Source organism: Chelon labrosus (genome assembly GCF_963514085.1).
Source record: "Chelon labrosus genome assembly, chromosome: 13".
Classification (NCBI taxonomy): Eukaryota; Metazoa; Chordata; class Actinopteri; order Mugiliformes; family Mugilidae; genus Chelon; species Chelon labrosus.
The window spans coordinates 6,753,538-6,779,145 of NC_140346.1; the positions used below are offsets into that span (position 1 = coordinate 6,753,538).

A 25,608-nucleotide genomic window follows, 5' to 3' on the forward strand; every position below is an offset into this window, starting at 1 on the left:
CTATAACACTACGGAGGGATGAAGAGATTAGGCATTTTGGGCTTTTTTCAGCCCAAGAAAGCAAAGAGGCAGCTGGAAGGAGATTTAGAGCAGGATGAGAGTGAGGGGCAAGAAGAGCAAGAGTAGCATGAAGGACAGGAGCAGCATGAGAGAGAGAATCAGAGTGAGAGAGAGGAGCAGAGTGAGACAGAGCAGCAGCAGGAGAGAGAGGTGCAGAGTGAGACTGAGGAGCAGCAGGACAGACAGGAGCAGCCCTCTGCAGAAGCCCCTTGCAGCTCACAAGTCAGTGAGCCTCCACCCGGAGCTCATGGTATGTTAGATCATTGCTTTAACAGCTTGTTTACATTCTCAGATAATGTCAAGTGTAGGTTATATACAGTTGGCTTCATAAACTTAACAAAAGTTAAACCTGTTAAGATTAATTCACAAGCCATCACAGTTGTCAGTCCTATGAATGAGCTATTGATACTGTATTGATAGGCAGGTATTAAAACAGTAATATGATGCCCCCCCCCCCCCCCCCCCCCCCCTCCCTACTTTTAGATATATCAAAGTCAAAGACTGATGGACCAACACAACCACACCTTAAGGCCTTTCCCAAGACGTTGCAAGGAAGTGCGATGAGATCCTTCCGCAGTGAATGGTATAAGGAACATGTGTGGTTAGAGTATTCTCAGTCTAAAAATGCAGCATATTGTTTTGCATGCAGACATTTTGCCTTTTCAAGAGGCCCAACTACTGTTTATGCGTCTGGGATGGGTTACTCCAACTGGAAAAAAGCCACATGCAAAGATGCTGGTTTTAATGTACACAGTAAGTCTGAGACACATGTAAATGCTATGATAGCATGGGGGGAATACAAAAGAATGGCACAAAACAAAACATCAGTCCTGGGGATGATCAGCAACAGAAATAAAAAGCAAATAGTTGAAAATCAAGAATACTTGAAAACCATAGGTGAAGTGTTGCTCCTCACAGCAACCCAAAACATCGCACAACGTGGTCACGATGAAACTGAGGCTTCAAAGAATAAGGGTAATTTCCGTGAGATTTTAAATGTGGTGGGTAACCACGATCCATTTATTAAGAAAAGATTAGAAGAGGGGCCTCGAAATGCAAAATACACTTCCAAAGTCATTCAAAATGACATTTTAGACAACTTGGCAGGAATGGTACAGGATGAAATTGTGAAAGAAATTAAAGTCAGTGAGTATTTTTCAGTTACAGCAGATGAGACCAAAGATATCAGCAAAAAGGAGCAAATGTCCACTGTCTTGCGGTACTATTATGATGGTGTGGTACGGGAGAGTTTCCTTGGGTTTTCAGAAGCTAAACATTTCGATGCAGGGAGCTTAGCTAATATGATAATATCTGGTTTGGAGAAATTAGGGCTGGAATACAGGGAAAATCTGGTGGGTCAAGGATACGACGGGGCCTCTGTAATGAGTGGCCGTTGCGCCGGAGTCTAGGCTAGGGTTAAGCAGGTGGCCAAGTATGCATTTTATGTACATTGCAATGCGCATTGTTTGAATCTAGTCGTGGTGGATTGTGTGAAAAAAGTTCCAGAAGCTGGGGAGTTTTTCACTTTGCTGCAGAAGTTATATGTATTCATGTCAGGCTCATATGTCCACCAGAAGTGGCTTGAAAGACAAACTGAAATGTTCAGTGGTCCACCACGGGAACTATTCACAGTGTTGGCCTTTCCCAGGCCAACACTGTGAATAGCACTGCTGATGTGTTTCCGGAAGTTAGACTCCAGGGCTGTGAGTAAGTCCACCAGTGCAGTGCTGGGCACTTTCAGGCCCTTCTCTCCTAAGACGAGGTCAGTGCACTGTTTGTCTTTTCTTGTTTACATGTATTTGTTCTCAATAATGAGTATGTGGGGTGGGCGGGGAGGCTGAGGCGGGACGAGGGAGAGTTTGAGCGAGTGTGAATGTACATGTGTTGTATTGTCTCTGTTCTATGTCTTGAGGACCCCCTCGAAAACGAGATGGTCCATCTCAAGGGGTTATCCTCCCAACACTAATAAAATTTCAAAGTGTATCTACTATCAGTAGGAACGTGTGTGCTAAGAAGTGTGCACTCCTTACAGGGACCTTCAGGATCACTAAATTTTCCCCGAACCTTGTCAGCTATGTATCCAGCGATGTAGACCAACACATTTCCATCATGGTCAAAGGCTGGAGATGATTGTGCTGAAGGCTTAGTCAGTAGATCCAGGACAACTTCAGGTGGGCCGTTGTCAGACCTCAGGACAGCATCACTGCTCTAGAAACGAAAACAACAAAATATAACATTAACAAATGCACTAACAAAAAAAAAAAAAAAACGGTTATGATTAGGTCATTATTACTGTCACAAAACTCGTTCAAAGACAATACTGTCAATAATTATGTTGTGTGCTAGATTGAAAATCCTCAGTTCTGTCTTTTGGTCTAGACCTGATGTTCTTGGAGATAGCTGGTCCTGGCTGAGCACTCTCCCTCAGAGTTTCCGGCAGTAGACAGCTGGTCCCTGCTGACTACTCTCCCTGACTTCTCTGACTCACACAAGAGATTCTCTCTCTCCCTGACCTCAGTGCAGTCCATTGGATCTTCCTAATGAAGGATAGAAGATAATTAAGCGTTATTAGTTCAAATGTAATTGGAAAGCATAACATATTCAACATAATTAATAATTACTCATCACAATCAGTGGCCACTCTACAGTAACCATGTTAGAAACCAGAAACATGTCAAGGTCTTGTTCACAATTGTTTTTTTCGGAGTTGCTGAACATCAATCCAGTGGCCACAGCTCGGTATTCACATTCAAACTGAGTCTGGGTTGTCACGATTCCCCCCACAGGCTGAAACACACACCAACATCGGTTTTCAAAGTAAGGAAATCAGCAAGACTTGGCAATTACTGTATATGAATAACATTGAATATATCACGTATATGTATTGTGAATATAAAATATATTTAACATAACTCTGATACTTGAGTAGGCATTTTCCAGGCAGTCTTGATTAAGACGATTTGTTAAGAGGAAGGACACTGGATGACGTTGCCGAAGGTCCACAGCATTTTCAGAGACACGTTGTTGTGATCGCCACCCCTCCACACATGGAATCTGTGTTTTGTTACATTTACCACCAACAAGCTTCAGGCGTGGGAGCCACTCCATGCATTTGTCCAGAAATGCAAAATGTGAAGATGCATCAGAGATTGCACATTTCAACTTCTGAGAATCCTTGAGCAGTTTGGAATTGAAGCAGTCAAAGAGGCCATTGAAGTTTTCACAGAAACGGGCAGCTGCAAGATAGTTTTGCTGACGTTGGCCTGTAAGACCCTCAATGTCTGCCAGAGTCTTGATCCCAACAGCAACAGAGTGACTCAGGACCTTTTGTGGCGAACCTGACCAAGATGGACATGCTTCTTGGTAAGACGACAGCACAAACGTATTTCTTGCCTACTGTCATAAGTGTAGAGATTCTCCAAAATTCCCCAGGTAATTTCATCACCATCCAAAGTGAAGCCACGATGACGCCAATTGTTCCGGATGTTTTTTATGAGGTGAGGTGGATCCCAAAGGCAAAACACTCAGATGCCATCAACACTGAAGAATGGCTGTTCCTTGGTCACTCCAAGGCGAGTAAGCATGGCACGGTTCCCAGCACCCTGGTCACATATAAACACCAAGCACTCCATTCCTGCCTTCCTCAGCTCGCGGATTCCATCAAAAAGCATTGACTGGAGTCGCGTGTGTGGTATGGGCCCACTAGTAAAACAGTAGCCAAAGAGCTGCTTCCACTTTGTGAACAGGCCTCTTACCATAAAAGCAGAGGCGTAGGTGGCCACATAAGGGGTGCGCTGACCTCTGCCGAAGTCCTCAAAGCCCTCAACCCTGTCAGCAGCTTCGTCATAGTGCAATGCTTCTTTTAATGACATCTCGTCTGTGATGATGGCACACAGCTTGTCGATGGGCTTGGTGGTCTCCATGGCCTTCTTCATGGTGGCTAAAACAGTGTTATTGAAACCAGTTTTGAAGTCAACAGCCTGGATGGTTTTTTGCAAAGTGCGGACAGAGGGCATAGAAAACACTCGGCAGAGAAGCCGATAACATTTTGGACTTGCGTGCCACAGGGACAGGAAGAAAGCTTTATCCTGAGTGGTCCACCTGTAACTTTGACACATTCGCTGAGACATGCGTAATTGTGTGCGCACAAAAGCAAAAGCTTTAGCAGGAAGCAAACGCTGCAGTTCCTTCATCACCCGCTCCTTATCACCTGCCCTGCTGACCTTTGTTTGTCGCAGCTGTTTCACTTTTGATCGCAGCTTACTCACTTGAGTCTTCAGAGCCCTGATCTTCATTGTGAGCGAATGCTCCCTCACAGCAGCAGTACGAAGATGGCATTGTACGGATGAAGGTGCTGCTGACACATCCTCAATGTCTCCCTCTTCCATTGATGAAGGCCCCGCTACAGCTTCCTCAGTGTACTGCGCCAGTGATGAAGGAACCACTACAGCTTCCCCGGTGTGCTGGTCTTTGGAGGGAGGAGGAACATGACTCTGCTTGCCTGACACACACACACACACACACACACACACACACAAAAAAAAACAAATTAAATATAATTTCACTGCAGCAGAGAGAGCGAGCGACTGGTTATGGGTGCGCAGGAAGCATGCTAGCTGGGGAACTAGCTAAGGTAAGGAAGGCCGCATGTAGGCCTCGATTTGTTTGTTACGCGATTTGTTTGTTACGTGTTTTCGGCCCGCAGCAACGGGGCGAATCGCGGTAGATTTGCTTGTTTGACTCGTGGTTATTAGTTACTATATTAGCTGTTGATAGACATCGAATGGTGAGGGAAACAGGGTTGTGCAGTGGCGGTGTGGAGGGGGGTGACTCCAGGACGCTGGAAGTCACTGTTAAGCTTTCTCGAGGTGTCGTGGGCCTAACTTAACGAAACATCGGTGAAGGGAGGTGCCCACTTGAAAACCCCAATGACATGCTGCATACTGCTGTTGTCTTCTTGTTACGTGGTAGCTAAGGTTAGCTGCTGAGCGGGCCATACAAGCCAGCAGCGTTTAGTTAGTTTATGTTTTACAATGTCTGAACTATGCTGCTAAATGGGCTTACAAGCCAGCAGCTTTTACTTAGTTTATGTAGATTATAGGTTAATTGTCATATTTTATGACCATAGGTTTGGTAGGGTCTCTTAGCTGAACAGGGCCTCTAAATGTGTTTTGCCTGGGATTTTGGCACAAGGGATTATAACATCTTATCCTGTGTATTACTGAATGCCTAGTAAACTATTTTTAACTACATCAGGACGCTGTCAGAGGATGAGGGTTCAGTCATTTTGGATAATGTACTCCCAAATGCTGTACACGTATGCCAAGTGTAGAAGATGGGAGTAGGAGTTTAGAAAAAGGAGAAAAGGAAGTAAATTGCAGTTTTAGAATGAGATGAGATGTTAGAAGGTATAATAGAATGTATAAATTAAGATGAGCTAGATATTATAGATAGAAGAGCTACATATTTAAACATATTTTCAAAAAGTATTACAGTTTTATATTACACATACACATCAGATGGTCTTTTGAACTGGCTGTTATATGAAACATGATGAATAAATGTTTTCAAGTGTCAAAATTATTTTGAACAAGAAAATAACACTGCACTTTATGCAGAAATGCAGAGACTAGGCTATGCAGAGACTAGGCTATCTGCATATTTGTCTGGTAATTGGTAACACCATTAATGTCCATGCACTTAGTGTGACTGGAGATAATATAATATTGTGACCCTACAAGGCGAAACCAGTTGCTTTGCGCACGTTGCTAACGTACTTTGAGAAAAACCGCGATAAACAAACATACAGGTTACAATGTCGAATTTCACCTTTTCGCATAATTCAACAGTATACAGTCTAGACTTTCATATTGTGAACGAATTTCACGGAAATACATTAACAAATTGACTGTTAAATCCTGACTTTATTTAGGTGAGCTCTCACACTATCGAATGTGACAATTTACTTAAAAAGGTGATATTCTACTCTTCTGGCGTATCGTGACGGAAGAACCAAGCAAACTTTGTATGCGGTTATCTTAGCGATACTTTTTGCAATACCCTCGATATACATCTCGTTGGAAAGCTTAGTTTATGGCCGTTCGTGTGAGCACCATAACTTAATTTTGTAAATTTTACCAAAGCGACTGGTTTCGCCTTGCAGGGTCACAAATGGCATTGCACCTGGCATGCATTTTCATGTAGCTAAGGCACGGACGAGATAGCAATTGCTATCTGGGTGCAAGCACTTTGCCTCAGTTAAATGTACCATTCATTTCAGTCAGGCATTAAGCAAAATTAAGTTACCACTACTTCATATTTGTGTAAAACTGAACTGTCTGTTGCCGGAAGAAAGCACTGAGAGCATAGAGAAGCACTGAACGAAGAGAGTTCAGTTTCCCCAAGATGGCGCCCGCCTGGATATGCGAGCCAGACGCGAACGGTACTGTGTTCCTTTTTTAATAAACTGCCTGTATACTTGCAAAGTTCTCAATGCTTCGGTTTCCATGTAGAGACCCTAGTTATGCTACCGTGTAAGTGTGGTGATATTGTGAGCCTTGTTAGTGGTATAGAAATAGCGATTTCTTTTTATGTGTAGGTGTGCCCCGAAGGCTAGCGTTATACGCTAAATAGCGGTTTGCAAGAAAACTGCATGAATACAAATACCAGAGAACGGTCGAACTCGGTACACATGTGTTATTAACCCCAGGTTCATTTTGCGCCGGAGTTGCCCTTTAACTGTTTTGATAACTACGTATCATACCCATGTATTTGTTTACCTCAGAATTCATCCTAAACAATTACCACCATCTTGATGAATACAATTTGTAAATTATACAACTAACCTATCTTTCTCCCTCTCACAATCTTTGCCAAATATGTTGCCAAATATATTCTAAATATGAAATTAAAATGTTTTAAATGTTTTAATACTATTACTTGAGTAAATTAATTTTAGTCTGATTTTACACAAGTATCTGTTCTTCCAACTGAGTAAAGAATGTATGTACTTTTGGCACCTCTGTATATTGTACATGTGTCTTCTGATAGGTATTAAAAATATTTCATACTTTGTTTAAAAACTGTGTCATAATATCCCCAAATCATCCTGATATGCTTCCAGTGAAAGACGATAGACAATATTGAGTTATCACCCTGCCATACTTAATTCATAACAGTTATTTAAATTGACATCACAAAGTGGCCTGGGCATATTTCAGAAACTCATTTATTTTTTTGTGATAAGATTTTGACCTGTTGTGGTCACATTCTATGAAAACCTGTGGACATAAATGTATAGACATGAGAACATTTAAACATTTGCACTTGTCCATAGTACAAGATTCACTCTTTCATTTTAACACTAGCTTCAATGGCAAACAGAACTGCTCCAACATGTGAGAAGGATTCTGACAATCTGTTGGTAAAAAGGACAGAGAAAAGGAATTATGCATTTACAGATAAGATCTGTTTTTCACAGTGATACTATTAAGTAACTCAGTCCTCTATGATACAATATATCACACATTGCCAGTTTACCATAGAAACTAAAGTCAAAATAAGCTAATATCTCACTGGAAACAAACTACAGTATTCTCACAATAGCTTTGCTGTCACATTGCCATGTTCAAACAACTGGACAAATTACTAGAGTAGAGGTAAAGGTGGCCTAATTTTGAATGTTTACATGTTGATATGGTGTTCATTTATTATGACTTACACAGCCAATACAACTGCAGTGTGCCGTAACAACTTCTCTGTTGTCCTTAGCCACGACCCACTTTTTCAACGGTGTCTCATCAGACCTCTGAGAATGGTTGACCTAGAAACATTAGAAACCAGTTAGCTACAGTTAGCCAGCTAGCTTGTAGCCTGGTGCCAGTGGTGCATTCATGTAACGTTACATTAAAGTTGAAACAGCAATGTAAAGAGAGTGAATTACATTTACTCACCAGGGCAAAAATAAGACAGGAGTCATTCAGTGCTGCTTTGGATCCGAGGCCGCTGACCCAACCACTTGTATGCTTTCATTTGGCTAGGGGAGACGAGATAATTTGTGATGTCGATGGCCTCGATACGACACAAGTATGAAAAATCACCTTTACTTAGTGTGCATGGGTCATATCCTTTTTCATAATACCTGCTACGTGCAGGCTCGCCCAAAGATTTTGCGTACTCAGCTTTCCATCATTTTTAATTACCGTTCTCCACTTCCTGTCCCTCATCTGAATTTTGCGCGTCATCGGAATTGCAAACCACCTATTGGCAGGACGTTGGATGAATTGAGACAGAGATCGATTGCTTATCCCTGGTTACCCAGATGTTGAGTTTTGAGGTTGAATTTTTTGAGGTTGAATTTTCTGAGGTTGAATTATTTTTTTGAGGTTGAATTGTTTTTTGAGTTTTTTTTTTTGAGGTTGAATTTTTTGAGGTTGAATTTTTTTTTAACATTGAAAAAAACCTCAGGGCTATAAATTTGATGATTTTTTTTATTATTATTTTCATGCTGAAAAAATTCAACCCCAGAAATTTATGTTCAACCGCACAGAAATAAAAACGTGACATTAAGTGAGTTTTGGGTTGCAAACTTCCACTCACACAGTGCACGTTCTCAAGGAAATGAAGCGCTCTCAGTGGGCGTGGCTTCAGTCCTTCTGCTTTATGAACATAAATTGTCTTGACATATTCCCAAGAGAAAAGTAACTGTCCCGGACACATCTCGTCTACAAACATTTGTCCTCAGAGGTAAGATGGTTAGACGTTTGATTAACCGATTAGACATAGGCTAATAAACTCAATACAACGTATTAAGTGATGATACTCGAGTGTCATGAAGTTAGTATTGAGGTTACACAGTTATCACAGTAGGTTAATCATAGGAGTCTGTCTTTTAATTATTATTGAATTAAATGTATTAAAAAAGACCGGAAAGAAACAATAGGTTCACGTGCAAATATACACAAGAAACGAATTTAAATGGCAAGAGCGAAATTATATTCTACCAATACATTTAATAGTATTTTTGTTGTTAGTGATCTCAACAGCTTTTATTAGAAATAGGCTACTGAAAACAGTGACTTCACCTTCGTTTGAACTGATGGATGTGAAAGTTACTAACCAGGAAGTTTATTTAATTTTGACTCCATAAATGTTGTCCTTTTGAGAAACTTTTTTGGTAAAGCCACTCTTTATGGAGTGAAATTAGTCTCGAATGCGTGTTCCATGATACACACGTGAAACATTCACAAATGCTTACAACGATTTGTGTGTGAATTTGGGAAGGGTCACAAATGCGTACCGAGCAATCTGAACGTGTGTGATTGTGTTGCAAATTCACATCTCACATCTGACACAAAGGTCATTATTTTCGTTTTCAAAAGACTTCCTGTTTTTACGAGTGTCCAAGCCTACGCATACGGATCAGATACGGACAGGAGTCGGAGTTTTGAGACTATTTTCACGCTGCTCAGATCCGCATATCCACAAATGCATGGTGCCTTTAAGTGTAAGCGGGAAAATGGGAAATCTGGGCTTTAGGCGAAGTGAGATATATTTTTCCTTTAGGGGAAAATCAATCTTAACTCATATAAATAGTTTCTCGTTTAGTTACAACACTGAACTCAACGGATGACCACATAGATATTAATATATATTTTTCAATTTAAGATTATTTAAACATTTAAAAAAAATCTTTGGTCCAATAAGTCTTTGGTATAGGCTAAAGGGCAACAAACTAATATTTTGTCATAAGCTCCGTGATCATGTTTTGGATGGATGGCAGTATCTAATGCGCTGCTAATTCCATTCACTGGTAAATGTAACGACTATCAACGCTTATTATGGTATGTCACAGTTAATATAGAGCTGTTACAGTCCCTGACAAAAAGTCTTGTCGCTTCCAGTTGTAGGAACAACAAATAATAACTTGACTTGCAGTTGATCAATTGGAATCAGACATGGCTCATATGAAAGGCAAAGGCCTCTAGATTATGCTTACACCTTATCCTCTCCACCTGACATTTGGATACACTGAAGATGTCTTCCACCTCAGCAGCAGACTTGCTCTTCAGGCTCTTGATGAGCAGCAATTTGGTCTGTGGTTGAATCTTTGGTATGTTGTCAGAGGTCAGGTTGAACTTCACATGAAAGTCTGGTGTGCTGGAGTTCTTTTTAAACACATCTGGTTGAGTTATTTAAATACACGGCAAGACTTTTGTCCTTCCAAAAACAGATGTTATGGGCTTAACCAAGATGTGAACATCAGGGCACTGTTTGATGGTTTCATTTTGCACCCAGTTATCAATGTGAAGGCCCTTGACATTAAAATTAACCATTTATTTAATCATTTATTTAACAACTGAATGATTAGAGCACTGATGCCTCACAGCAAAAAGGTTCCAGATGCGAATCTATGGGCCGACTGGGACCTTTCTGTGTGGAGTTTGCATGTTCTCCCTGTGTCTGCTTGGGTTCTCTACAGGTACTCCAGCTTCCTCCCACTGACATGCTCATTAGGTTCACTGGTGATTCTAAATTGGTCATAGGTGTGCATGTGAGTGTGAATGGTTGTCTCTCTGTGTTAGCCCTGTGATAGACTGGCGACCGTTACTCACAGTCTAGAAGAAAACAGACATTCTTGTCTGTGATTAATGATCTAAATTTTAAAATATGGCAGTTGTTTTTTTTTTTTTTTTTTTTTTTTGTCTTTAGACTGGCTATAGGCGGCAACAGATTACAAGCATTTGTGTTTTCTCTGAGATGAGAATAATCCAGGAGTCGGTTAAATTTCGTTTCTCTGCTGACCGAGTGAGTGGCTGTTGACTCCCTGCTCTCGGTTCAGCAGGGACTCATGAGTAGCGATACCGCTACAGCAGGGGTCTTCAACGTTTTCCAGGCCAAGGACTCCCAAACGATGGACAGATGGAGTGGAGACCCCCAACAGAAGTATATGTGTATTTAAAGACATTTAAATTTATGGGGGGAAAAATTCGCGACACCCCTGCAGTACCTCCGCGGACCCCCTAGGGGTCGCGGATCCCCTGTTGAAGACATCTGCGCTACAGATTTGCTACTCATGACTCCCTGCTCTTGGTTCAGCAGGGTCTCATGAGTAGTGAATCCGCTACAGATTCGCTACTGTGGTCAAGTCGGGTAGTACATTTTGTTTCTCTGCCGAGTGAGATGTAAGATGTTTGAATGGTGCTGTTAATTGATACATCAATCAAATGCAGTGTTGGGCAAGTTACTTCAAAAACGTAATACATTATGTATTACTTGTTACTGTCATTTCAGAGTAATTCGTTACATTATAATGTTACTGTCTCTGAATTGTAATGCATTACACTACTACTGCATTACTTTTAAGTTACTTTCACCAAAATAACTGGAAATATATATATATATATATATATACTTATTCTAAATGCATCTTGCTCCTTGGCTTAAGGCTAACAGCAGAAGAATGTAATAGGGCGCAGTTTACAAAATAAAGAAAAGAAATTGCATTTAAATGAGAAGATGAGGTAGGAACAATAAGTGCAAAACAAATTTAAGGTCAATAAACGTCAAAAAAGCAAACCCTAGCAAGCTAACCTCCTGACTAGTAGGAAAAAAAAATATTATCCAATCACATTTTTTTTTTAATTCCCCAATCTCTGTAAGGTAATTAGAATGCTGGAAAAAAAAATTTTAAATAAGTTTTTATTTTTAAGATTTCATATAACTGATGGACGACATTTTTCTTAAGGAGAAAGAGAAAGGTACCAAAGATCATTGCAAAAGCTGTAAATGTCCTCTGTAGATAGGCAGTATTAGTCTTACACCTTGGCTTTAACATCAGCACATATGCACAAACCAAAAGCTTAATATAAACTGTGGACAGTGGTTGATTGACAACCTGCACTATTAGCTTACCAGAGAGAGAAAAAAACGTCAGCTAGTAAACTCCTACTGAACAATAACAACAACAGTAAAAGTTAGGGCTGGTTCTAATGACTGTAATGTGTTGGTGCTGAGTGATAAAGTAAATAGATCATTTGGTAACTTTTAGGAGCCACACCCCTCAGGTGGTCAGCCAAACTTAAGGTGTGTGCGCGCTGCGTGGGGGAGGGAGGGGTAAACGAGAGAGGTGGATCATACCACTGGGGGGTCGGTACTGCATTTCCTCATTAAAATATTATTTTTAAACCACATACTGTCTTCGATTGTGCTATTTTTTGTCATCTTCTCAACTCTTATTTTTAGGGGTGCTGGGACAAAGTTTAGGGGTGCTTGAGCACCCCTAAAAATGGGCTACTGTCCGACGTCGAGCCTGCTTCAGCCGTACAGGAAGAAACGTTTGTACAATTTGCGCGGAATTTTTCTCCTTTGCTGACCTCGCGGTGTTATTGGCGATAGTATAAAAACAAAACACCACTTAATTTTGTGTTCAAATGCATTGTAACGCGCGTTACTGACCTTTGTACCGAGTAAAATATTACCCAATTTTTATTTTTTTGGAATGCCTTACATTACCGCGTCACAGCAAAAAGCAATACATTACAGTGATTACATTACTTTTGTAACGCGTTACTCCCAACACTGATCAAACATGGTAGGACTCAACTGAGCCGGTTAAATAGACGTCTAAATTCATGATTCTTGAGTCTTCTTTGGTGGACGGTTCAATGATCCAGATCCTGAATATTTTTTCTACTCTGCTACTGATCGGTCCGTATCTGCCGATCCGTATGCGTAGGCTTGGACACTTGTAAGCACATGAAAATGATGAGCTTTGTGTCAGATTTGTGAATTTGCATTACAATTACACACGTTCAGATTGCTCATATGCATTTGTGACCCCCCAGGTTCACACACAGATCGTTATACACACAAATGTTGTAAGCATTTGTGAATGTTTCACGTGTGGATCATGGCACACGTATTTCTGACCACTTTGAGACTCACAATTCGGCCGTTAAATTTCAGCATACACACACCGGGGAAACAAATGAGTTTCAGCATCATTGTAAAATTCAAAATTACAGGGTTTAATTCCAAATTATTGTCATAGGACGCAAAACATTAAGTAACTGCCCCCTTTAGTTTTCTTACCTGCCTGTTTTGGTGTTTGTACTGTTTGTACTACTGCTTTATTCACTGCTTCAATAAAGTGAATAAAGTTTCCATTTCCTCTGCGGAATCTGTCTCCTGCCTCCTTTTTTAACATTGTAACAGAAGTTGTGTCATAACCACAAAAGTTTGAATATTTTTCACAAGATTCAAATCATTTATCGTTTTTATTACTACACAGGATCATTGCTGTAGACGTACAATGGAGAACTGCTGTGGTCTGCTAACTTCCCAGAATGAACCAGGTACTGGTAACAAAAGGAGTAATAAAACAAACTGACAAAATGTGTGATTTTCTCTGTAACATTATTCATTGACGCAATCTTCAAATTCAAAGCCCTAAATAAGGACTATTATTCTGCTATTATATTATTTTCCTTGTGCTGCCTTCTCCTTGTGCTGCTTACCTTGTCGTGGTGGGGAAGCTTGTGTGTCTCTTTGACCCAGGTAACTATACCGACTGGGTCCTAGCCCCCAGTAGGTTCAACCATGTCGGACAGGTATCCTGGATAGAGTCCAGACAAAAATCAACACCTGGTCCTCCAGGCTGGGGCTTGGGTGTGGGGCCAACGACCCCACCCCGTAAAAACACAACATTTTATGGAAACTAAGACAATAACCACTACCACGGACCTAGCAGTGGACTTAAGCCAACCCACTGGCAGTATGAACTCTCCTGATGAAAGTCTCCGGCAGGAAGTCAGGAGAGGGATAGATAGTCTACTCAGGCCCAAAGCAAAGATACGCCTAGGCGCATGAAATGTCTGCATCATGTTCGAGACATCCAAAACAGCACAGGTCATTAGTGAAATGAACGCCTTGTTGACTTCTGCTTTAACAATAACTGTGTTATCGGTGGCACTGATGGCCATTAACTGGGTGATGAGGAAGACAACGGCCGATAAACTCAGGGGCATCCAGTGGACTTTGTTTTCCCAACTCGAAGACCTAGACTTTGCCGATGACCTTGCTGTTCTTTCCTCTAAACATACTCACCTGCAGGAGAAAACTGACAAACTCAACCAGTATGCAAAGCAAACAGGACTGAACATCAACGCCTCCAAAACACAAGTAATGTGCATTAATGCCACTCCAGATACGCAAGTCACGGAGGATGGAGAAACCCGCGACCACGTGGAAGAGTTTACTTGCTTGGGAAGTCTTGTCAGCAAAAAAAACTCAACACCAAAGGACATTAGAGAAAGGTTAGTAAAGGCTCACAGTGTTTTTGTAAACTTCTATCCTATCTGGAAGTCAAAGCAGTACAGCCTCAGAACAAAGGTCCGGCTGTATAACAGCAATGTGAAATCTGTGCTGTTGTAAGATTCAGAATGCTGGCAAGTGACTGCAAACAACATGAAAAAGATCGATGCCTTCCACAATAGATGCCTCTGAAAAATTTGCCACATCTTCTGGCCTGGGGATAGGATGACCAAGTGCACCAGCACTGTATCAGAAATCAAACAAGACCAATTAAGATGGTTGGGACGTGTGCTCAGAATGGACCAGGATCGAAAACCAAAGGTTGCCTTGAGATGGCTCCTAGCTCAGAAGAGAAGCCAACCGTGACATCTGAGCTAAAGGAGATGAACCTTACATGGGGCTAGGCACAGCATACGGCGCAAGACAGGTCCCAATGGAAGCACATCGTCGAAGCCTTGTGTCCCACCTAGGACGGAGAGGATTAGTAGTACATAATAATATCAACCTTCACATTGTTTGACACGGTCATGTTTAACTATTGGCTTAGTTTGTGTGGCTGAAACTGAACAATTCTGTACAGATGATAGCTCAATTGTCAATTGTGACTGTTATCAACCATTTTTTTTAAAGTCTGTATCTATCTAAATCTAAAATCTAAATTCTTTGTGTATCTGTGTCAGTTCCTCTGAAGAGCATTGAGGTGGAGCTGGAGGTGAGGGATCATGTGGCTACAGTGGTCTCCACTCTCAACTACGAGAACAAGGAGGACAAACCACTAGAGGCTGTTTTTGTCTTTCCTCTGCCTGGAGATGCTGCTGTCTGTCATTTCAGTGCTAAGATTGGACAGACACAGATTGTAGCTGAGGTGAAGGAGACAAAGAAGGTGAGCTGGACAGAAAGATTTACTCTGTGTAAAGGAGCTGAATAAGAAACAGTAAACACAGTGAATGTTCCTGACATGTGTCTCCTGTACTCATACAGGCTCGTGAGGATTATGATGATGCACTGAGCTCTGGTCAGCAGGCCTTCCTGTTGGAGGAGAGTGAGCAGAGTCCAGATATCTTCTCTCTGAATGTGGGCAGTCTTCGTCCAGGAGAGAGCGCCTCCATCAGGCTGGAGTACGTCACTGAGCTGGCTGTGCAGGCTGATGATGGGCTGAGGTTCTGTCTGCCTGCTGTGCTCAACCCTCGCTACCAACCTCAAGGTGGGACAAGCAGCTGTTTGACCGGGAACTCTTAACTGCAGCTTAGTGTACACAAGCAGATGGTTTTGATGCAAAATAGATTATCACTGTAAATATATATTTTAAAAACCCAGTCCATTTGGTCAGTGTCTTTTTAACAAATATCACTATTTTCAGCTTTCACTAGACAATTAGATAGTTGGATAAAAAATAATTCCTCTTTTTTTTTCACATTTCTAACATGTTCACAGGAAGAGAAGGTAGTGGAGGTGCGAATGTCCAGGTGACCTCTGTCCCAGCCTCTCTGGTGTCCTACAGTCTGTCTTTTTCTGCCCGACTGTCCTCTCCTCGTCCAATCTCTAAAGTAGAGTCCAGCTGTTCCTTGGATCCTCTCCAGTACCTCAACACTGATCAAACCCAGGCCACTGTAGGTAGAGTGACAATGTGTCTGCTGTGTGTTGTAGTTCCTCATTACAACTTCATTTATATTTGTGTGTCTTGAACTGTAGATAAAGTTGGCAGCAGGACACAAGTTTGACAGAGATGTTGAACTGTTGATTTATTACAAAGACGCCCATCAGCCCACTGCTGTGGTGGAGGCAGGACAGGCCTCTGCTAAGCCTGGTGAGTTCAAGTTGGTCAAGTTATTAGTTTACAAACATAATGTTCCTTATCCTCCAAAGGATGATGAGTTGGAATAAATGACAAAATGTGTGGTCATTTTTCTGTCCCTGTCATGTTTCAGGATCTCTGATGGGGGATCCAGTGGTGATGGTGAGCCTGTACCCTGAGTTCCCCCAGTCTGTGATGTCTTCAGTCGCCTCATGTGGAGAGTTTGTGTTCTTATTAGATCGATCAGGGAGTATGAGTTCACATCGCATAAGGAGTGCTAGGGTATTTATCATGTTATTTCTCTAAATCTCTCATAGTGTTCCTCTCATGCAGTGGTCTTCACTATCTTTTCTATCTTCCTGAAGGATACTCTGATGCTTCTGTTGAAGAGCTTACCAATGGGCTGCTATTTCAACATTTACAGTTTTGGGTCCAGCTATGAACACATCTTCCTGTAAGTCAGTCATTCATGTTATTTGGCCGATTAAGAGCCTATCTGTCTTTGGTATTAAGCAGATCAGGATCAGAACGCCTCCACCATGGATGGGATGTAGTGGAGATGGTGGACACCTACAAATTCTTGCAACTCTCTCATCCTCTTTATGCTGAGCTGAGGAAGATTACAGTCTAAAAGCGCTGAGGCTCTTTGTTGTCAACAGTCATCAGACTTCACAACACTGTATCACAAGTATCAAGTTCCTCAAACCACCACAGACTATGCTTAAAACATACACCACTTTCAGTTATCAGCTATTGCACACTGATAGAAATTGCTGTTAATTTAAAGCAGAATTCCAACAGTATTAACCTGTTATTTTTGAATACATCACTCTACTGTTAATACAAACAAAAAACTGTGACATTTTGGTGATTTACTGTTCTTTTAACAGAACGATACTGTTTTCTTAAAATACAGCATTTTAACGCTAATCATTCATCCAAACCTTCTAAATCACGGTATCATGATGTATTTTTTGCATTCTGGGAAATTTAACCGAACTACACATGGGAAGCTGGATCTGTTCGGGCGGCACAGTGGAAAGGTGATTAGCACTGACGCCTCACAGCGAAAAGGTCCCGGGTTTGAATCCATGGGCCGACTGGGCCTTTCTATGTGCAGTTTGCATGTTCTGCCTGTGTGTGGGTTCTCTCCGGGTAGTCCAGCTTCCTCCCACCGTCCAAACACATGCTGGTTAGGTTAATTGGTGATTCTAAATTGGCCGTAGGTGTGAATGTGAATGGTTGTCTGTCTCTCTGTGTTAGCCCTGCGATGGACTGGCGACCTGTCCAGGGTGTACCCCTGCCTCTCGCCCGATGACAGCTGGGATAGGCTCCAGCAGACCCCCGCGACCCTTAACTGGAATAACCGGGTATAGAAAATGAATGAATGAATGAATTTTTTAACAGTGTACGATTGACTGTTGCTGCCTTAAAATGGTATTCACGCGTAAACTCTACATTGATGTCTCTTATTCTATTCCAGCTATGTCTATTGGAATAGCAATGAGAGTACATCTGATGTCTGATTATCTCATCTTATCTCGTCTCGTTTGTGTGATGACAGTAAGAGTGTGGAGTACAACCAGAAGACCATGGAGGAGGCTCTGAAGAAAGTTGAGAAAATGGAGGCTGATCTGGGAGGAACAGAGATACTGAGGCCGCTTCAACATATTTATAGACAGCCCTGTATTCCCTGTCAGCCGAGACAGGTAAGACACACAAACCCTCAAAAAGTTGTCAGGCCCCAAAACAATAGACACCCAAGTTTAATATTCCAGAGTTTGACCCCCACAAATCAATGAAAACAAGAACATGCTTTTCTCATTCTTTACTCTTTACTCTTGAAAACCTTTGTATCCTCAGCAGAAACTAACAAGGTTCTCATCACATGCTATGTTTCTGGGTGTGACGCTATGCAACTTATGTGTAAACTCTCCTCCTTAGCTGTTTGTCTTTACTGATGGAGAGGTGGGGAACACCAAAGAAGTCATTGATCTGGTTAAGAAGAATTCAGGTTCCCACAGGTGAAAGCACAAAAACACCCACAGTATTTCCACACTGTCTTCCATGTGTTGAGTGGATCTAAATCAACCTGCTGTATTGTAGGTGTTTCTCTTTTGGGATTGGAGAAGGGGCCAGCTCTGCTCTTATCAATGGCTTGGCCAAGGAGGGAGGAGGTCACGCTCAGTTCATCACAGGAACTGACAGGATGCAACCAAAAGTGAGTAAACACAATGAAGATGCAGCAGTAAATCTGTGTCTGGACAGAGACCATGGTTCCAGTCAGTAAAAACTCAGTGTCTCTCTCAGATGTTTGAATAGATTTTTACAGTTCTGCATTATTTTCCAGGTGATGCAGTCGCTGCGATTTGCTCTGCATCCAGTTGTGGTGGACATCTCAGTCACATGGGATTTACCAAAGGGAGTGTCTGTCACTGTCCTCTCTCCACCAATCACAGCTCTTTTCCAGGGTCAGAGGTCACTGGTTTATGGCCAGCTCACTGGAGAGGTAGGAGCAGCTCCATGTCATGTTGTGTTTCAGTCATCAGGTATGTGATGACAGTCATTAACATGATTTCTAACACTGTAATGCTTTCTCAGAGTCCAGAGGCAGCAGAGGGCTGTGTGACGGTGAAGTACAGCCTGGCGGGTCATCCCTCTCACAACCAGCTGCACTTCAGTCTCAAACCTGCAGGAGACACTGGGTAAAGCAAGTTTTCATTCAGACAGCACTATTCTGTTTCAATCCTGACCTTAAAATGAGTTTGATTATTTAGAAAAAATCAAACTCAACAGCAGCAGGCTGTGAGAAACATGACACTATTTGATAAAATACATTCAGCCTGGTTAGATGGCGACACACAAAGTAAAAATACACGTTATTTATCTACATTTATTGTTTCGGTGCAGGCTCGGACACAAGCTCTGTCCTTGTATAAAAGGATAGTTTCTATGGTAACTTTAAATGTATGAATATTGTAGTGACTGAGCTGTGGACTGAATAAAAATCTGGAACTGGTGTTCTGAACTCACCTGGCTTTAGATTGGTTGTAGGTGTGAATGATTTTCTCTCTGTTATCACTGTAATCAGTGGAGACTTCTCTACTATGTGTCTTGTTTCTCAGCCAGTGTGTGGTGGGTTTGACTCCAGCTCTCTGTGACCCTGAACAGGATACGACGATAAACTGACAAACATCAAAACAATAAGTGTTTCCTTCTCTCTCTTGTTTGCAGATTAACAATCCACAGGTTGGCTGCTCGCACTATGATTCGCTCTATGGAGATGAAGGAGAGAGAGGATGGAGGAGTGAAGAAGAAGGTGGTGGAGCTCAGTGTCCAATCAGGAGTGAGCAGTTCTTTCACTGCCTTCATTGCTGTCAACAAAAGCTGTGGTGAACCGATTCAAGGACCTCTGGTGCGCAGAGACGTTCCAACACCTGGTGAGATATGTTCCAAAAGTACATAAAAACTGATATTCTTTGCCCCTGTTCAGATCATTTATGAAAATGTATCATGGGTGATTAAAGTACAGGTGTGAACAGACCCAATGTGTTTGACATCCACTTGCTCAGACCACAATTAAAGGTGGTATTTGTATTTTATCTTTAAGTGTAGCAGAATGTCATTCAAGTAAATAAAACACTTGTATTTTCTCTAAATACAACAAACCAACCCATTTCTAGGGCTGAAGTGAACTTCAACTCATTTAAATAAAAGTGTACAGTATTTGTATTTTTGTTCTGCTATGTTGCTACAATCATTGACAGGTTGTTACTTAAAGCAGTAAGTGAAGAAGGTTCAGTTTTGATAGTTTTGTGTTTTTTTTAAATATTATGAAACAGCATTTAAACACTACTTGTAATGACTTGTGAGTCACTATAATAAACACTGACAGCAGTAATTTAGTTGATATATTTAATGTTCATGAACTGTATTGTCATCATACTCTTATATTATTTGTTAGGTAACTTCACAAGTCCCATCTTAGGTGCAACAATACCATGAAAGTAAAACCCTGAATGGCTGTCCAATGTATACTGCTGACAGTAAATTACTGTTAAAATAATGAAGAGATATTTGACCACAGTGCAAACTGTTGCTCTTTTGTGTGTATTTAAGGTTGGGGTGCTGCTGTTCAACCCAAACGCAGTGGAGGCTTATTCTCTCGTTTGAAGGCTAAACTAGGTGGTTCAAGAAATCTTCCTCAAAGGACTGCTGCTCCCTCCAACCCTGATATTGATTGTAAGTATACATACTGGCCCTTCAATCATTCATGGGTTGTCAAGTATTATTGTTTGACATTCTTTCACAAACTAACAACATTTGTATCGTCTTATCTCAGTTGTTGTTTTGACAGGTGGTCGTCCTCCTCCTCGTTACGTGATGTGCTGTGCAACTTCTATACCTGTTTGTGCGTAAAAGTTTCTTTGGCTTTAGAAATACGTAACACTTCTATCAGCTGAAGAAAAAAAAAAATCATGACGGAACTTTGTTATTTCATATTCAGTCCTTCAGCTGGTCTGAAATGACCTAAATTTGTATGAATGCTGTAATGTCTTCCATGACTTCAGTGTAATGACTATAACAATACTACCACAGACTGCGGCTGAACATTTAAAGTTTATTACTAAAGAATACGTCCTTACAGCAACAGGCTAACAACCACAATAGAGAGCTTATCGATACCCATAATTCAACAGGTGCTCTCACTACGGGTCTCATCCAAGGCCAACGTACACAACAGAAGCCATTTTTAAAAAGACATCCATCTGCACATTGTTCATTTTTATATTTTTATCATGGTTATACTAATTATCTTATAGAACCTTACAGTAACACTAACTCATAGATATTTCATGGATATTTGTTTTGAGTGAAGCAATTTAAGATATGACATGACTTTGTTAGTAAATCAGCAGCTCCAGTGCCAGTATTAGTAGTACTATGAACAGGCTGGTACATTTCTGACACAAAGTACAAAGACGAACTAGCAAAGTGGGAAGGAAACACAGATACTAAATACAAAGGGAACAATGAGGCACAGGTGAGATACGTTAGGTCAGGGCTAACAGTCAGGGGCAGCAACCACAAGGTGGAAGTAAAGACATCTGACATGACAGTTAGTAACATTCAAAATAAAACAGGAAATGCCCAAAACACAAAGATACAGTTTCCTTGGCAGGCTAATGTTGGCAAAAGTCTGTTGTCTGACATTTGATGCTAATTCTATTTCGCTAGCAATAAGGTAGCTATCTTTCACTGCTGCATCAACTCTTACTAAAACAGAGCACCCCCTACTGGACACATTAGGAATGGTAGTTACTTTATGGAAAAATTGCAGTTAAGAACTTTGCAGATTCATCACACGCGTCACATTGGACTCTCTGCTGGGCTAGTTTTGACCCATGAGCCGTATGTTTGACACTCCTGGTCTAAAGTATTTTTGAATGCATTTGCTATTCTAACAAAACATTTCTTTGTTGAAGATACCAGCTGTGGCGCTTTTGAAGGTCACCTCGATGACTACGGTATTTGTATTGTTTCAGTGTTAGACACGTTACAGACATGTTTTGATTCGTATAGGAGCTGATTACAATAATTAATGGATGTTTCATGGACACTGTTTGTTTCAACTGATTTGACTTTATTACTAAATCAGTGCAATACCAACAATGACAGTGAATGTTTTAACAGCTCCATAACAGTATTGATTAATGTAGTGTCCAGTTCAATGTGTTTTAGATAAGAACCAGTCTAAAGTATTTTCTATGCATTTGCTTTTGTGACAAAACATTTCTTTTGACAACACAGAAAATTGCGCAGCAGGATTTTACTCTGACGATTCTGACGAAGGTAAATGCAGATATTTGTATTGTTTAAATGTCATTCATGGATATCCCGTGGATACTATTTGTTTCAACTGAGTTGGAGATTAACTGAGATTAAATCATTTAAAATACTATATGACTTTGTTATTAAATCAGTGCATATCAATACCATCATATCCAGATCCAGTATTGATTAATGCAGAAGACTACTGTGTCAGTATTGAAGGTACTTTAGCCTCAGTGAATGCGGTCACCGTGTTTGTGTTGTTTCAATGAGTCATTTGTAATTTTCTACTTGAGCAAACTGATACAAATATCTGAAAACAAATTTTGCTGCAAATGTTACTCTCATCATTTTCTAATGCTAGATAGTTTGTGGTTCAATACGTGAATATATACACACAGGCTTGAGTTTGACAAATAAATGACACACACTGATGTTCAGCATGTAGTATCAAGTCATCAATAATAATAATGTGATTACAGTAGTACCATCAGCAGGGATAAATTGATCTCGTTTTTGATTCTTTTCCTCTGACTTGGTGTGTGCTGCAGAGGAGAAAGTGACTCGGCCCCAGCATCCTCAGAAAGACCCTCTGCTGCAGCTGATCTCCCTCCAGAAGGCCTCTGGCTCCTGGCTGCTTGATCCAGCTCTGGCTGCTGCCCTGGGGAAGACCAGAGAGGAGGTGGAAAAGTCAAAACCTGCACTGGTGGGTTGTTGTCAAAGACAATGAGTCAAATAAATAGTGAAGTTTATTTTAAAACTGTGTGTTGCATGAACACATAGGAAATACTAATGTATATTTTAGTACATCATGCTATCATACTAGTAGAAAGTAAGACCAGAGCCACTGGTCAGCATTTTCTATTGAGGTATTTTGTTCATCTTCTTGTTCTGTCTGTTCCATGTGTTTTTCTTTCATCTGGTGAATTAGATCAATGAGGAAGTGTGGGCCACCATCCTGGCTCTGATCTGGCTTCATGGTTTCAAGATGGATTCAAAGGAAGAGTGGGAGCTTCTGGCTATGAAGGCTGTGTCATGGCTCAGTGCTCAGAATGGTAGTGACCTTAATACTAAGAGCTCAACCGTTGTTTTAACAGTGTAACGGTTCAAATCAGCTGTTTGTGTTCTTGTCTTTTTCAGCAGCATGTGTACCAGAGTGTGTGGAAGCTGGAAATGGACTGTTGTGTTGCAGCGTGCAGAAAGATGCTCTGGGGCTCTGAGGGTTTTATTAAAGTGGCTTCACCTTCAGGATTGATACACAGAAGCAGATCTGCTCCAGCCTACAGCCTTTGTTTTATCTATACTATACTATCTAGCCACTAATAACTGAATACAGATCATTCCATGTTTTCATTTTTATTTGTTGTTTGATCTTCTGAACTTCAACCTATTTGGGAGAAATGTATAAGTACTTTGAATAAAATAAGCCTCACTGGTTTTCACGCCTGCTCTGTTTACTGTGGGGGTAAAAACGTGACATTAAGTGAGTTTTGTGTTGCAAACTTCCACCCACACGGTGCATGTTCTCAAGGAAATCGAGTGCTCTCAGTGGGCGTGACTTGTTTCACTTCAGTCTGAGTTTATAACGTCGTTATGCTTTATAAACTTAAATTGTCTTCACATATTCCAAAGAGAAAAGCAACTGTCCTGGACACATCTTGTCTATAAACATTTGTTCTCAGAGGTAAGATTTCAACTAGTACATAGTACATATAAGGAGTTTAAGATGGTTAGACGTTTGATTGATTAGACATAATAAGTGTAATACAACGTTTTATTAAGGTTACAACTGTGATTAGAGTGTCATCACTTGAAGTTTGTATTGAGGTTACACAGTCAGACACCTGAGCTGTTTTAATCCGTGGGTAGTTTGAGCGCTACATCACTGCCTATGAAAAATTATTAACATGCTGTGGTGTTTTTTTTTTTTTTTTTTTTTCAAAATGTTTCTAAAAGACGAGGCTTCAAAGCTACCAAAACAACAGTCCATGTATATTTTTCTCAAACACGGTTTGTTTGGCATAATTTAATTGAAAAAAACATTTAATTAAAAAAATAACAGCTGCGTGAAGGGACCGTCGGAATGAAATGCAGCAGTAGGCTACACTATATCCGCTCACTCAACTCAGTCGTGTTCGGTGTCATAATTAAACTAGAGAAGTTAATCTTTCTGCTAATACCAAGCAAAACATAGTCCGACCAAACCAGCTAATGTCAGCCCCGTAGCAATGACGCTGCAAAAGTTTGCATTTTATCGTCAAAATGTGAAATTCTCTGTTTATGTCTCAATATTCCATCAATCAACAAAGCAAGTTTCACCAAAAGCGACTAATATTGTTTCCTCACCCGTTCGTGGTCATTTTGAGTCTATCTGTACAGTTTTCCTATATTGCACGTACAGCATCCTCACTGCTCGACTTCATACACAGTCCTTTACTTCCACCTACTGGTCGTGTATTGGTGTTGCAACAGTCAATGACACTGCGGTGATACAGTACATATCGCGAGCTTTCCAACGAGATCTCATACTCCGATGTGACCTTCGGGTCATCTCGTTTTTTTTCGATGCGCAAGCATACAGACGCCGAAAAAAAAAAAAAAAGCATACAGACACCGGAGAGAGAGAATTGTCTTTTTATCGACAAGATTATTACTTGTTCATAATAAAATTACTCCATTTGGAGACAAAATCATACAGTTTAGTTTGTTTTTTCTATTCATCATCATCATCGGGCGGCACAGTGGAAAGGTGGTTAGCACTGATGCCTCACAGCAAGAAGGTCACCGGTTCGAATCCATGGGCCGGCTGGCCTTTCTGTGTGGAGTTTGCATGTTCTCCCTGTGTCTGCGTGGGTTCTCTCCGGGTACTCCGGCTTCCTCCCACCATCCAAAGACATGCTCATTAGGTTAATTGGTGATTCTAAATTAGCCGTAGGTGTGAGTGTGAATGGTTGTCTGTCTCTGTGTGTGGCCCTGCGATGGACTGGCGACCTGTCCAGGGTGTACCCCTGCCTCTCGCCCGATGACAGCTGGGATAGGCTCCAGCAGACCCCCGTGACCCTTAACAGGACTAAACGGGTATAGAAGATGAATGAATGAAAGGATCATCATCATCATTATCTTTATTTTGAGCCAGTTTCCTTTGGAAGTGCAAATAACCTATTTGGCACACTCTGGTGCCAAACTGTGCCAAATAGTGCCAAATGAATGTCCGCCTGGTCCTATCCTAACTAAAACCTTTGTGGAGGCTTTGCCCTTTGCTCAAATTTCATCCAATTTGTTACATTTGTAGTCAATAGGCGAGGATAGAAATTTCACATTTACTCAAGTATAGTAACAGACACAACATTTTTGATACTGGGAATACATTCCCTGAGGTCCCTAGGTGTTCCCAGACACCAAGGAAATGCATACGAACCATATAATTGTGTAACAATTCTGCATTTACTTTGGGTATGTATTTTGAGGTGTTTAGGTGTTTTTTTTTTCTTAAAATATGGCTAGGGTTTAACAGGAGTTTAAGGAGTTTAAGGTGGTTAGACGTTTGATTGATTAGACATAATAAGCTTAACAACGTTTTATTATTATTTTATTAACAACTGTGATTA

General features: G+C 41.0%; 2 protein-coding genes across 2 annotated transcripts; both read left to right on the top strand.

The window, feature by feature from the left end:
- The first annotated feature begins 8,598 nt into the window (after positions 1–8,598).
- Positions 8,599–22,592, top strand: LOC311498048 (von Willebrand factor A domain-containing protein 5A-like). Its single transcript, XM_084558485.1, has 16 exons — positions 8,599–8,805; positions 13,352–13,415; positions 15,054–15,256; positions 15,355–15,577; positions 15,808–15,983; positions 16,066–16,180; positions 16,302–16,450; positions 16,534–16,622; positions 17,733–17,877; positions 18,113–18,192; positions 18,275–18,389; positions 18,519–18,677; positions 18,770–18,873; positions 19,403–19,608; positions 20,288–20,410; positions 20,511–22,592. The coding sequence occupies exons 2-16, from the start codon at positions 13,373–13,375 to the stop codon at positions 20,585–20,587; spliced, it is 2,007 nt and encodes a 668-aa protein (XP_084414611.1). The 5' UTR covers positions 8,599–8,805; positions 13,352–13,372; the 3' UTR covers positions 20,588–22,592.
- Positions 21,574–23,898, top strand: LOC311497758 (von Willebrand factor A domain-containing protein 5A-like; the record flags this gene model as incomplete). Its single annotated transcript, XM_084558132.1, has 4 exons — positions 21,574–21,580; positions 21,980–22,021; positions 22,552–22,706; positions 22,932–23,898. 4 exons carry the CDS (start codon positions 21,574–21,576, stop codon positions 23,100–23,102), a joined length of 375 nt encoding a protein of 124 aa, XP_084414258.1. The 3' UTR covers positions 23,103–23,898.
- Between the last annotated feature and the right edge of the window lie 1,710 nt (positions 23,899–25,608).

Coding starts and splice junctions, on each gene's coding strand:
- LOC311498048 (XM_084558485.1), top strand. CDS start 13,373: ATGGAGAACTGCTGTGGTCTGCTAACTTCCCAGAATGAACCAG. Junction 16,451..16,533: donor ATCGCATAAGGAGTGCTAGG/GTATTTATCATG, acceptor ATCTTCCTGAAG/GATACTCTGATGCTTCTGTT. Junction 18,678..18,769: donor ATGGCCAGCTCACTGGAGAG/GTAGGAGCAGCT, acceptor ATGCTTTCTCAG/AGTCCAGAGGCAGCAGAGGG.